The sequence below is a fragment of the Triticum aestivum genome, chromosome 5A (assembly GCF_018294505.1).
Source record: "Triticum aestivum cultivar Chinese Spring chromosome 5A, IWGSC CS RefSeq v2.1, whole genome shotgun sequence".
Taxonomy (NCBI): domain Eukaryota; kingdom Viridiplantae; phylum Streptophyta; class Magnoliopsida; order Poales; family Poaceae; genus Triticum; species Triticum aestivum.
The window spans coordinates 709,828,775-709,841,000 of record NC_057806.1 but is presented as its reverse complement, the minus strand read 5'-3'; the positions used below and the strand labels follow the sequence as shown (position 1 = coordinate 709,841,000).

The following is a 12,226-nucleotide window of genomic DNA, read 5'->3' as shown; positions in this document are numbered from 1 at the left end:
TAACGGCGATGGTCCGGCAGCCAGGAACCTGCTCCGTCTCCCTCCCCTCCTTTCCAGCGATCTCCGCTAGATCTAACCGACCTTGCTCCCTACGGGGCCACCCCAGCAGGCAACCAGGGAATAGCAACGGAGCTCCTTGTAGCCAGCGACCATACCCCGCAACGGCTCTCTCTCTCTCCCTCCCTCCCTCTTTCTTGGCTGTAGATCGGCCCTACTCGGTCTTAACCAATGACCGAACCGGTTTTTCAATGGACTGAATTCTCGGTTATTGTTATTACTAAACACCGATCGGTCAGCATATTAAGAAAACCGAAATATTTTAAAACCCGAGAAACCGAACCGATCGGCCCGGTTAAACCGAACGCCCAGGCCTAAGTACAAGGTACTATAGCTGAACAAAATGTTTTTTCATTAGTAATGGCATTGGTGGGTAATTATTCCACTTAAATATATCTGATGGCTCTAAAATCTTTGTCTATTATATAAATGGTCTGACATTTCTATTTTTTATGATAATTTCTAGATTATTTCTCTTTTTTCTGGCAAGTCTGTATATTAATTTTAATATATAATAGACTTAAAAATATCTAATGGCTCTAACATCTTGGTCTATTATATAAACCGTCAGATGTTTCTATTTTTTGTGATAATTCTAGATAATTTCTCTTTTTTCTGGTGTGTCTGTATATTACTTTTAATATATAATAGATATGGTCAAGTGTTATACTCATGTGAGAAGTTTCGCCAAGAAATGATTCATGTGGTATTCCAGATAATAAAAACAAAATCAATACTATATAAAAGTTTTTTTGTGGGCAAATACTGTATACAAGTTACTATTCAAGTTTCTTTATAGTTGCAAAATTTGTTTCTCCCATGCGGCCATGAAAGTCATTTTTTCATGAAAAATTACGCAAGAGTATAACACCGGACCATGTTTGTTACACTAAACAGTATTGGAAATATTTTATACCTTTCTGTTTAATAAAATTAGATGCTTAGTCGGGTGCGGCTGGACCCATGTCCCAAAGATTCACACCGCCTAGTCTTCTCAGAGAGAGAGGTTTGCCTTTCATTGATTCGAAGTTGGAGACGTTGGGCCAGATGCGGTTTCTTAAGATATTAAGCTTGTGAAAAGAGTGATGCAAATAGTGTTGCACATGGGTTTGCTAGTTTTTTTATATTTTTTTATTTTTTTACGAAAAATTTCAATATATTCATATTCAATCATGGTAGTACAATGAACACTGAAAATAATAAAAATTACATCCAGATTCGTAGACCACCTAGTGACGACTACAAACACTGAAGCGATCCGAAGGCGCGCTGCCATCATCGCCCCTCCCTCGCTGGAGGCGAACAAACCTTGTTGTGGTAGACAATCGTGAAGTCGTCATGCTAAGGCCTCCTAGGACCAGCGGACCAGAGCAACAACCGCCACCGTTGAAGAGTAGCATAGAACGGAAGTATCCAACCCGGCCCGAAGACGCACGAACGTAGATGAACTGTGACAACATCCGAGCAAATCCGCCAATGACAGATTCATCGGAGATACACCTCCACACGTCCATCGATGATGCTAGACGCACCACCGGAACAGGAGAATAGGCGAGGAGAGGGTTATGGGTGTGTTGTTTAACGACTTATATCAAATGATTGTGAAACTATTATTTGAATTTTAGTGTGTGGGTTGGAAAAAGCACAATAAATCGAAACATCTTTTTCCATGACAATCTTCTACTCGCTCTCCATATGAAAATATAAGATGTTTTTGCAGTTTAAATTAAACTGCAAAAACATCTTATATTTTGATACAAAGGTAGTAGTTAAGTAGTCGGGGAGCCAATTAATGATATGCATAACATCAATTAATTACAAACTATTAATTAGACGGCAGCTTTGTTATAGTTACCTATCGCAATCGGCCAATAGTTACTAAGATAACCACATGCCAACTTATAACAGAAGGGTATTAAGATGACAGTTTGCAGGGGCGGAGACAGGCCTATGGCAAGTGGGGCTATAGCCTAGGGCTAGTAATGATGGCCCTTGTAATTGTTTCTTGGTCCAACAGGCCTAATCCTCAAGCTCCGTCTCTGGCACTTTGTGGTAACTATATATTCTCCTATATTCTCCTTATGCTCAAAAAAAAACTATATATTCTCCTTGGTTTTTTTTTTTTGCATCGTTCTCCTTGGTTGTTGGGAAAGAACGTTTGGCATGTATCCCACCAGCGCGACACAGTTTGTGCGGTATATATATGATCTCACCAGTGGCCGATGCATGATATCAGCACAACATCAGCTGAAAGCCTGTGCGGGTCGGTGTCGCGCGATGATAGCTCCCTACAAGTAGTTAGTCGTTACTGCCACCCTCATCCTATATGTGCTAGCTGCACGAGTGGAGCTGATGTATTGCTACGACAAGCTAGCTAGCGCATGCATCTATCTATTCAGCATGCCCAAGAAGCAGAGCCTCTGGCAGAGGCTCTTCTCCGCCGCCCTCGGAACTCGGCCTCCAATCTCCCGCCGAGACACCGCCACCGCCACCGCCGTGACCGAATCCGAATCGACACCGCACCCTACCACGCTGCACCACCACGGCAGGTCCTCCCATCCTTCCATGGCAGATAAGCTCGCCGCCGGGCAGACCCTCGTCCTCAACGAGGACGCCGGGCTCCTCCTCCCGTCGTCGGCCTCCCCCTTCCCCTACTTCATGCTCGTGGCGCTGAAGGCCGGAGGGTACCTACGAGTGTTAGAAATAAACCGTGATGGGTATGAACCCAGAATACGTGGTACGTGCATAGTTTGAGCTGAATAAAAAAAGAATAGGTCGTGCGTGCGGCCGAGGCGCCGTTCGTGCGGCATGGCGTTTATCGCCTGAAAAATCTAGTGTCCCCCTCTTTCTTCCACCTCCGTATGTCCGAGTGTGAGAGAGAGAGAGGTTCATCCGGCGTTCGTGTCGCCGGAATCTACTCGGCGTTCGTCGCCGGACCGGATTTGTCCCAACAATTGGTATCAGAGCCTTGTCGATCCGCGGTGAGTCCGCAGCGAGCGTGGTGGCGCAGAGGTCGTGGTGGCGCAGCGAGGAAGCTGCAGAGGCGCGGCATAACGAGGCGGCGTGGAGGCGCTGCACCTCGGCGGTGAGGCACGCGGTGGCGTTGTTCCTCATGCCGGTGGTGGCGGCGTTCGCCGGCGGCTGCGCGATGGAGCTCTGGGCCGTGTGTCGGCCCAAGGAAATGCGCGGTGCTGCGGCTATCATTGGCATGTGTCGCCAGAGTCGGAGGAGATGGCATATGTCGCTGCAACCGGAGACGAGGAAGACGGCGTATGTCACCATAACGTCAGGCGTGTGTCGTCGGCGGAGAAGGAGCTCGACGTGTGTCGCCGAGGAAGAGCATGGAGGCTGCGTCAAGCGTGACGGAGGCCGTAGCGGCGGCCATGACGACGACAACGATGGGAGTGGCAACAAACTCCAGCGATGATGAGTCACGGTTTAAGGGGAGAATGTTAGAAATAAACCGTGATGGGTATGAACCCAGAGTACGTGGTGCGTGCCATAGTTTGAGCTGAATAAAAAAAGAATAGGTCGTGCGTGTGGCCGAGGCGCCATTCGTCGGCATGGCGCCGTTTGTGCGGCATGGCATTTGTCGCCTGAAAAATCTAGTGTCCCCCTCTTTCTTCCACCTCCGTATGTCCGAGTGTGAGAGAGAGAGAGGTTCATCCGGCGTTCGTGTCGCCGGAATCTACTCGGCGTTCGTCGCTGGACCGGGTTTGTCCCAACAATTGGTATCAGAGCCTTGTCGATCCGCAGTGAGTCCGCAGCGAGCGTGGTGGCGCAGAGGTCGTGGTGGCGCGGCGAGGAAGCTGCAGAGGCGCAGCATAACAAGGCGGCGTGGAGGCGCTGCACGTCGGCGGTGAGGCGCGCGGTGGCGTTGTTCCTCGTGCCGGATGCATGCCGGTGGTGGCGGCGTTCGCCGGCGGCTGCGCGATGTAGCTCTGGGCCGTGTGTCGGCCCAAGGAAATGCGCGGTGCTGCGGCTATCATTGGCATGTGTCGCCAGAGTCGGAGGAGATGGCATATGTCGCTGCAACCGGAGACAAGGAAGACGGCGTATGTCACCATAACGTCAGGCGTGTGTCGTCGGCGGAGAAGGAGCTCGACGTGTGTCGCCGAGGAAGAGCATGGAGGCTGCGTCAAGCGTGACAGAGGCCGTAGCGGCGGCCATGACGACGACAACGATGGGAGTGGCAACAAACTCCAGCGATGATGAGTCACGGTTTAAGGGGAGAATGTTAGAAATAAACCGTGATGGGTATGAACCCAGAGTACGTGGTACGTGCCATAGTTTGAGCTGAATAAAAAAAGAATAGGTCGTGCATGTGGCCGAGGCGCCGTTCGTCGGCATGGCGCCGTTTGTGCGGCATGGCGTTTGTTGCCTGAAAAATCTAGTGTCCCCCTCTTTCTTCCACCTCCGTATGTCCGAGTGTGAGAGAGAGAGAGAGGTTCATTCTGCGTTCGTGTCGTCGGAATCTACTCGGCGTTCGTCGCCGGACCTGATTTGTCCCAACAATTGGTATCAGAGCCTTGTCGATCCGCGGTGAGTCCGCAGCGAGCGTGGTGGCGCAGAGGTCGTGGTGGCGCAGCGAGGAAGCTGCAGAGGCGCGGCATAACGAGGCGGCGTGGAGGCGCTGCACGTCGGCAGTGAGGCGCGCGGTGGCATTGTTCCTCATGCCGGATGCATGCCGGTGGTGGCGGCGTTCGCCGGCGGCTGCGCGATGGAGCTCTGGGCCGTGTGTCGGCCCAAGGAAATGCGCGGTGCTGCGGCTATCATTGGCATGTGTCGCCAGAGTCGAAGGAGATGGCATATGTCGCTGCAACCGGAGACGAGGAAGACGGCGTATGTCACCATAACGTCAGGCGTGTGTCGTCGGCGGAGAAGGAGCTTGACGTGTGTCGCCGAGGAAGAGCATGGAGGCTGCGTCAAGCGTGACGGAGGCCGTAGCGGCGGCCATGACGACGACAACGATGGGAGTGGCAACAAACTCCAGCGATGATGAGTCACGGTTTAAGGGGAGAATGTTAGAAATAAACCGTGATGGGTATGAACCCAGAGTACGTGGTACGTGCCATAGTTTGAGCTGAATAAAAAAAGAATAGGTCATGCGTGTGGCCGAGGCGCCGTTCGTCGGCATGGCGCCGTTTGTGCGGCATGGCGTTTGTCGCCTGAAAAATCTAGTGTCCCCCTCTTTCTTCCACCTCCGTATGTCCGAGTGTGAGAGAGAGAGAGGTTCATCCGGCGTTCGTGTCACCAGAATCTACTCGGCGTTCATCGCCGGACCGGGTTTGTCCTAACAATTGGTATCAGAGCCTTGTCGATCCGCGGTGAGTCCGCAGCGAGCGTGGTGGCGCAGAGGTCGTGGTGGCGCGGCGAGGAAGCTGCAGAGGCGCGGCATAACGAGGCGGCGTGGAGGCGCTGCACGTCGGCGGTGAGGCGCGCAGTGGCGTTGTTCCTCATGCCGAATGCATGCCGGTGGTGGCGGCGTTCGCCGGCGGCTGCGCGATGGAACTCTGGGCCGTGTGTCGGCCCAAGAAAATGCGCGGTGCTGCGGCTATCACTGGCATGTGTCGCCAGAGTCAGAGGAGATGGCATATGTCGCTGCAACCGAAGACGAGGAAGACGGCGTATGTCGCCATAACGTCAGGCGTGTGTCGCCGGCGGAGAAGGAGCTCGACGTGTGTCGCCGAGGTAGAGCATGGAGGCTGTGTCAAGCGTGACGGAGGCCGTAGCGGCGGCCATGACGACGACAACGATGGGAGTGGCAACAAACTCCAGCGATGATGAGTCACGGTTTAAGGGGAGAATGTTAGAAATAAACCGTGTGGGTATGAACCCAGAGTACGTGGTACGTGCCATAGTTTGAGCTGAATAAAAAAAAATAGGTCGTGCGTGCGGCCGAGGCGCCGTTCGTCGGCGTGGCGCCGTTCGTGCGGCATGGCGTTTGTCGCCTGAAAAATCTAGTGTCCCCCTCTTTCTTCCACCTCCGTATGTCCAAGTGAGAGAGAGAGAGGTTCATCCGGCGTTCGTGTCGCCGGAATCTACTCGGCGTTCGTCGCCGGACCGGGTTTGTGCCAACAACGAGGACTCGTACTTCTCCTCCTCTACCCAATCATGTTCTGCATGAGGATGATGGCCATGGCGGCCTTCTGCGGGTTGCGCGCGGGCCCGTTCCTCGCTGGCCGCGCCGTGCTGCCCAAGTGGCTCATGGAGGACGTGGCCGCCGAAGGCTTTAAGACGATGAGGGTGAGTGGTGCCGCCGGCGGGCGGAGGGTGTGCGTGGCGAGAAAGTTGCCGAGGCTGATGGTAGAGGGGTTCCTGAGGGAGTACCTCGGCGCGGAGGCGGTCGTCGGGAAGGAGATGAAGGTGCTCTGGGGGTTCTACACTGGTCTAATGGAGGAGCAAGACAAGTTGATATTGGAGGAGGAGAAGATCATGCTGGAGGGTAATGATGCCGTGGGATTCTCTCGCTCGCTCGAGTTTCTCCAGCATCCCCTCGCGCGCTGTTGCAAGGTAGTGTTACGTGACATAACTCCACAGCTAGCTAGCTTCTTATTTTATTTGCAACTCGCGTGAGTCAATTTTTGGAGAATGCACCCTGAGGCGAAGAGTTCTTTTACAGTGCATTCGGTCGATATGGACCATCCGTCGGAGCGGACGGTCCAGATCTAATGCAACTTGCATAGCACAAGTGTGGTAATTTTTACCTGAAAAAAAATCATTGGAACATATCAACATGAGCACAAGCTTGACATGTTCTGTGTGAGCATGGTAATTTATGAATCAACACCTGAAAATTTACATCCAAACACTGTGGTAACTTTGGTGGGGGTGGGGGTTGTAGATATACACCTCCGATAACTTCTATGGGAATAGTATGATAATTTATGCATCACAGTCCTGATAATTTATGTGCAACACATTGATAACTTTTGACGCAAGAAAATAAAGTTGAAGAAATATGTCCCCGATCATTTTTTAGTGAATTACATAGTAAATTACGCAACCGTAGACCTGATGATAACTTGCGTACAAACGCAGTGATAATTTTGATCCCAATAACTCATGTGTAAATAACATGGTAATATATGCATAATTGCGTTCATAACTTATTTAGTCCAGGTGTAATAACTTTTGATCGGGAGGGCGGACTTGTTGAAAAACACACTTTAGTGACTTTTGTGTTAAATATCATGGTAACATACACACGACAGAACTGATAACTTAGTTAGCCCAGGCGTTGTCGAAACATACCAACATGAGATCTAATTTTAAATGTCTCATCGCAATAAATCTTTTTATGTGAAAATGATTTTTTATCGGAATGACGGTTTGAGTTACAAAACATTTTCAATTTTTCTGAATTTTGGATGAAATCTTCCTTGTGATTAGCACTTTTCATCCTTTAAGACATGCGTGAATGTGCATATGGGGAGGAGGTCGAAGGAACTATTTTTTATGTCTCAATAATTTCTGTGTAAACAACATGATAACTTATGCTCAACTGGCATGATAACTTACGTAGCATATGCATGGTAACTTTTTACCCGGGAAAAAAGTCGTCGAAATATACCAACATGGGATCTAATTTTGAAGATCTCGTTGCGATGAATCTTTTGTGTGAAAACAGTTTGTCGATCGAAGCGACGATTTGAACTACAAAACATTTTGATGTTTCAAAATAGGGAGAATTTAAGATGACACCGGCATTTTGTCATCTAGTGCATGCATGCAAGTGCACGCGTGAAAAAGGTTGAAAGGTCATTTTTAATGTCCGGTAATTTCTATAAAAACAACTTGGTAACTTAAGTGTCGCAGACGTGATATCTTACGTAGCACATGCGTGCTAACTTTTGACCTAAAAAAGGTCGTTGAAACATGTCGACATGAGATCTAGTTTTGTACGTCTCGTCGCGACGAATGTTTTGTGTGAAAACAGTTTTTCAATTCGACAGGCGGTTTGGGCTATAAAACATTTTCAAATTTCAGTTTTGAAAAGAATCTGCTGACATCATCACTTTTATTTTTTCTGCATGCATGTAATTATGAGCTTTTAATTAAGTAAACTGGACACCGAAGCTAGTAGTATGAGTCAGTTACACCGGTGGTGCTAGAACTTGACGTAAATGGTCACTTTAGTGCTAGAACTTGCGGGATACATTAAAGTGGTGCAAAAACTTGGCTTGGACGTGCAAATACGGTGCAAATCTCGTTTGTATACGGCCGCAACGCTGATGAGGCATGACAGCATGGCATCGGGCCCGCTGTCAGTGACTGCATAGTGAAGGCTGGGCATGTAGCGTGCTCTTTTTTTGCAAAAACACCCTCAGATTTATTTTTTCTCATGAAAAGGCACCTGTTAGGCGTGTGGCATCTGGTGGGGTCTCACTTGTCAGTGAAACATCACAAATTTTGTTAGAATAGAAAATATGGCGTAGAGGGATTCGTACTGGTGGCCGCGGTCTAACCAGTGTGCGCGGCTACCCATCCGCCCAGAGTTCACATGCTGATGCATAAGCATACACAAGTTTTACATCTTTGAATTAAGTAACATAAATCAAGAATTTTAATCCGTAAAAACAATTTTGCCCGTGAGGTTTCAAACAAGCTACTCATGTAAAGCAAGTAGGAGGGCGTGCCACTCCAACTATGGACTCTCAATTTTTGTTTTTGAGACAAATGGACTCTGATGTGTAAATATAAGTGTTACGGTTCATGTCTATAATAGAACGTGCTCCTGGGCTACAGTTTACATGTATATTACTCCCTCTGTTCACTTCTGTAAGTCATTTAGGACAACTGAAATTGAACTATTTTAGGTGTTGTCTTAAATGTCTAAAAGGTCTTACAAATGTGAACAGAGGGAGTATTACAATTTACATGTCTATAATAAAAATATGTATATTATTTATAATTACAAGTTTAAAAAATTGTAATTATAAATAATATACATATAAATAAATATATAAACCAAAAAATGCTCACCTATTAATTCTAAAATCAATCAATTTAAATTACGAAATATTTTTATTTTTTTTCATATGAGTTAAAATATCAAAGTAACTTTAGAAAATATTTGTACTTAAATAAATTATCCTATAAGTTCAAAAAACCTAATTTTTTATAATATAATTATATTGTATTTAAAATTGTCCAAGATTTAATTTGTTTATGTTGTTTTATAAGTGTTCATGCATTTTTATAAATTTTGTGTGTTTTCTATAAATTATATTTGTATTTATAAATTAATTTAAATATATGTATGAAAAAAATTAGCCTAGTACTGCCGATTCTGAAATGAATACGTATTTACAATACAATTTACATTTTTTAAGCTAAAAAATGAAAATAAAAAAAACTGGCATGTTTAAGGTACGAAATGCTAATGGTTGTATTGCTAGGTCCTGCTGGTGGTAATTGTCAGGTCGCTAGTACGGAATCCCACGGCGGCATCTCTTTTTTTTTCAAATTTATAATTGTTATTTTACGTTCCGTGTGATTGTTTTCTTCTTCTTCTTCTCATTTTACATTATTTTAGGTCAGGATGTAAAAGGCTTAGTATCATTATATAACATTAATTGTTATCTGCTGGGTTGGCTAGCCGCGCACTCCGTTCGACCCAAGGGTCACCTGTTCGAGTCATGCTTTGTTTCCATTTTTCATTCTGAAACTAATAAAATTTAATGTTTGGCTGACAAATGGGACCATCCGATGCCACACATGTAGTTACTGTGTGAACTTGACAGGGGCCTTTATGTAAGAAAAAAGCGAAAAATAAGAATTCAAGGTTTTTTTGCAAAAAGAGCACGCCACACACCTGTCTTTCCAATATGGTCACTGACACCAGGCCCTACGCCACGTTGTCATGCCCCGTCAGTGTTACCGGCGTATAGAAACAAGATTTGCACCGTATTTACACGTTCGAACCAAGTTTTTGCACCACTTCAATGTATGCCACAAGTTCTAGCACTAAAGTGACCATTTGCACCAAGTTCTAGCACCACCGGTGTAATTGACCTGCATGTATGTATGCATGCGTTCAGATATGTTGCTTAAATTCAGTACGGTAGAAAGTTAGCACGGTCCTTTGTTTTATGGCCGCACTCTTTTTTTTCTCGGAAATAGGAATTTTCTATGTATGTCAAACCTTTTGTTGAACATCAGTACAGACCTCCCACTAAATGCGCATCGTCAGAAATTCTGAAATAAATCTAGGAATAAATGCGAGCATCAGGACTTGAACTTTGGTGGACTGAGAATACCACAGTCCCTCTAACCATCTAACCACAGGTTGGTTCGCTGCATGTTCGAGCCAAGTTTTTGCACCACTTCGATGTATGCCACAAGTTCTAGCACTAAAGTGACCATTTGCGCCAAGTTCTAGCACCAACAGTGTAATTGACCTGCATGTGTGTATGCATGCGTTCAGATATGTTGCTTAAATTCAGTACGGTAGAAAGTTAGCACGGTCCTTTGTTTTATGGCCGCACTCTTTTTTTCCTCGGAAATAGGAATTTTCTATGTATGTCAAACTTTTTTTTTGAACATCAGTACAGACCTCTTACTAAATGCGCATCGTCAGAAATTCTAAAATAAATCTAGGAATAAATGCGAGCATCAGGATTTAAACTTTGGTGGAATGAGAATATCACAGTCCCTCTAACCATCTAACCACAGGTTGGTTCGCATGTATGTCAAACTTTTTCTAACACATCTACTCTTCTCTGCCGGTACATGTAGAATGTCTACCTCCTGACACGAGACGACAGAGCCACATGGCAGGCGCTCCCGAGGAGCATGTACCCCAAGGCCATGGTGTTCCAGGACGGCCGCCTCGCATTCCGGCCGACGGCCGGCAGCACGCTCGCCATGTTCATGTGGTTGCCATTTGGTGTTGCCCTTGGAGCCGCCCGCCTCACCGTCGCACTCACCGTGCCATATCGATATTCCACGCCGATCCTGGCAGCCACTGGCATGTCATGGCGCCTAAAGGCCGGCGAGCGACAGACTCTGCTGGGCGCCGACGGCGAGCGAGGACGTCTGCGCGGGCAGCTGTATGTGTGCAACCACCGCAAGCTCATCGACCCGGTGTACATATCGGTGGCGCTGGACCGACCGGTGCGTGCCGTGTCGTATAGCCTCAGCCGCTTCTCGGATCTCCTCTCGCCGATCGGTCGCACCGTGCGGCTGGCACGAGACCGCGACGTTGACGCAGGCATCATGGGCCGCCTCCTGGACAGCGGCGACCTCCTCGTCGTCTCCCCCGAGGGCGCTCGGATACGGCTGCACCATGTTCAACAGGAAGGACAAATACCTCATGCTTGCTGGCAACGACGGCAAGTGCTCGATTGCTCCTGCAGCTGTGAGGAGCTAAGAACAACCGATGATGACTCATATCTAAGCTAGACTCTTTTTTCTTACGGTCTGTTCAGGATGGGTCATAGACGACACCTCCTCACCTCATAGCTGCAATATGGAGCTCGTTGTATCTGTATTCAAGGGTCAAAACAAAAAGGTTTGCCATGGTTAAAGTGATTTGAATGGTCGGCCTTGACCATGGTTAAACTAATAGATTTGAGTGTCTAAACAAAAAAGTTTGCCATGGTTACGGTAATAAATTTCCTTGTTGAAAATACAACATTGCCATTATTGGGTTTGTAAACTTCGAATTCGGATTGTATATATATTCGTGATTTGCTTGAACCTTTATATTTACATTTAATTTATATATGCGTGCTAATATGTAGTTGCAATGTAAACTAGAATTGCGTAAGTTGGAAAAAGTAGAATTATACTTTGTTATATTTAGGGGATCGGCTAGATCCGATCAAAAATTAATGGAGTAAATATACTCCACTAAGCTTTACTCGGTCACATCCTCCTCTGTTGTACAGGGGATTAGCAAGAGTTGGCCTAACAGTGCATGATGGGTCGCGCATCAAACCCATCAAGCAAACGTTCGCACTCGAGTGATGTCCTAATTAAGAGAGACTGGGTAGGTTCGAAAGTCCAAAGGCAAAAAAGATAATAGGAAAGATGTTGTGACGGCCATTCACCAGGTAGCTGATCTGAGGTGGCCACCCTTCAACCTTGTCAACTCAATTAATTTTGTTCTGCTTCCTAAGCGAGATGATGCTGAGGGGGCCGGCATGGAGCATTTTAGGCTGAT

The 12,226-nt window shown here is 47.0% G+C and overlaps 1 protein-coding gene across 1 annotated transcript; it reads left to right on the top strand.

Moving 5' to 3' along the window:
* The first annotated feature begins 2,457 nt into the window (after positions 1–2,457).
* On the top strand, positions 2,458–11,463 carry LOC123101873 (probable glycerol-3-phosphate acyltransferase 3). Its single transcript, XM_044523130.1, has 3 exons — positions 2,458–2,747; positions 6,138–6,570; positions 10,798–11,463. Exons 1-3 carry the CDS (start codon positions 2,458–2,460, stop codon positions 11,461–11,463), a joined length of 1,389 nt encoding a protein of 462 aa, XP_044379065.1.
* Positions 11,464–12,226: the final 763 nt, after the last annotated feature.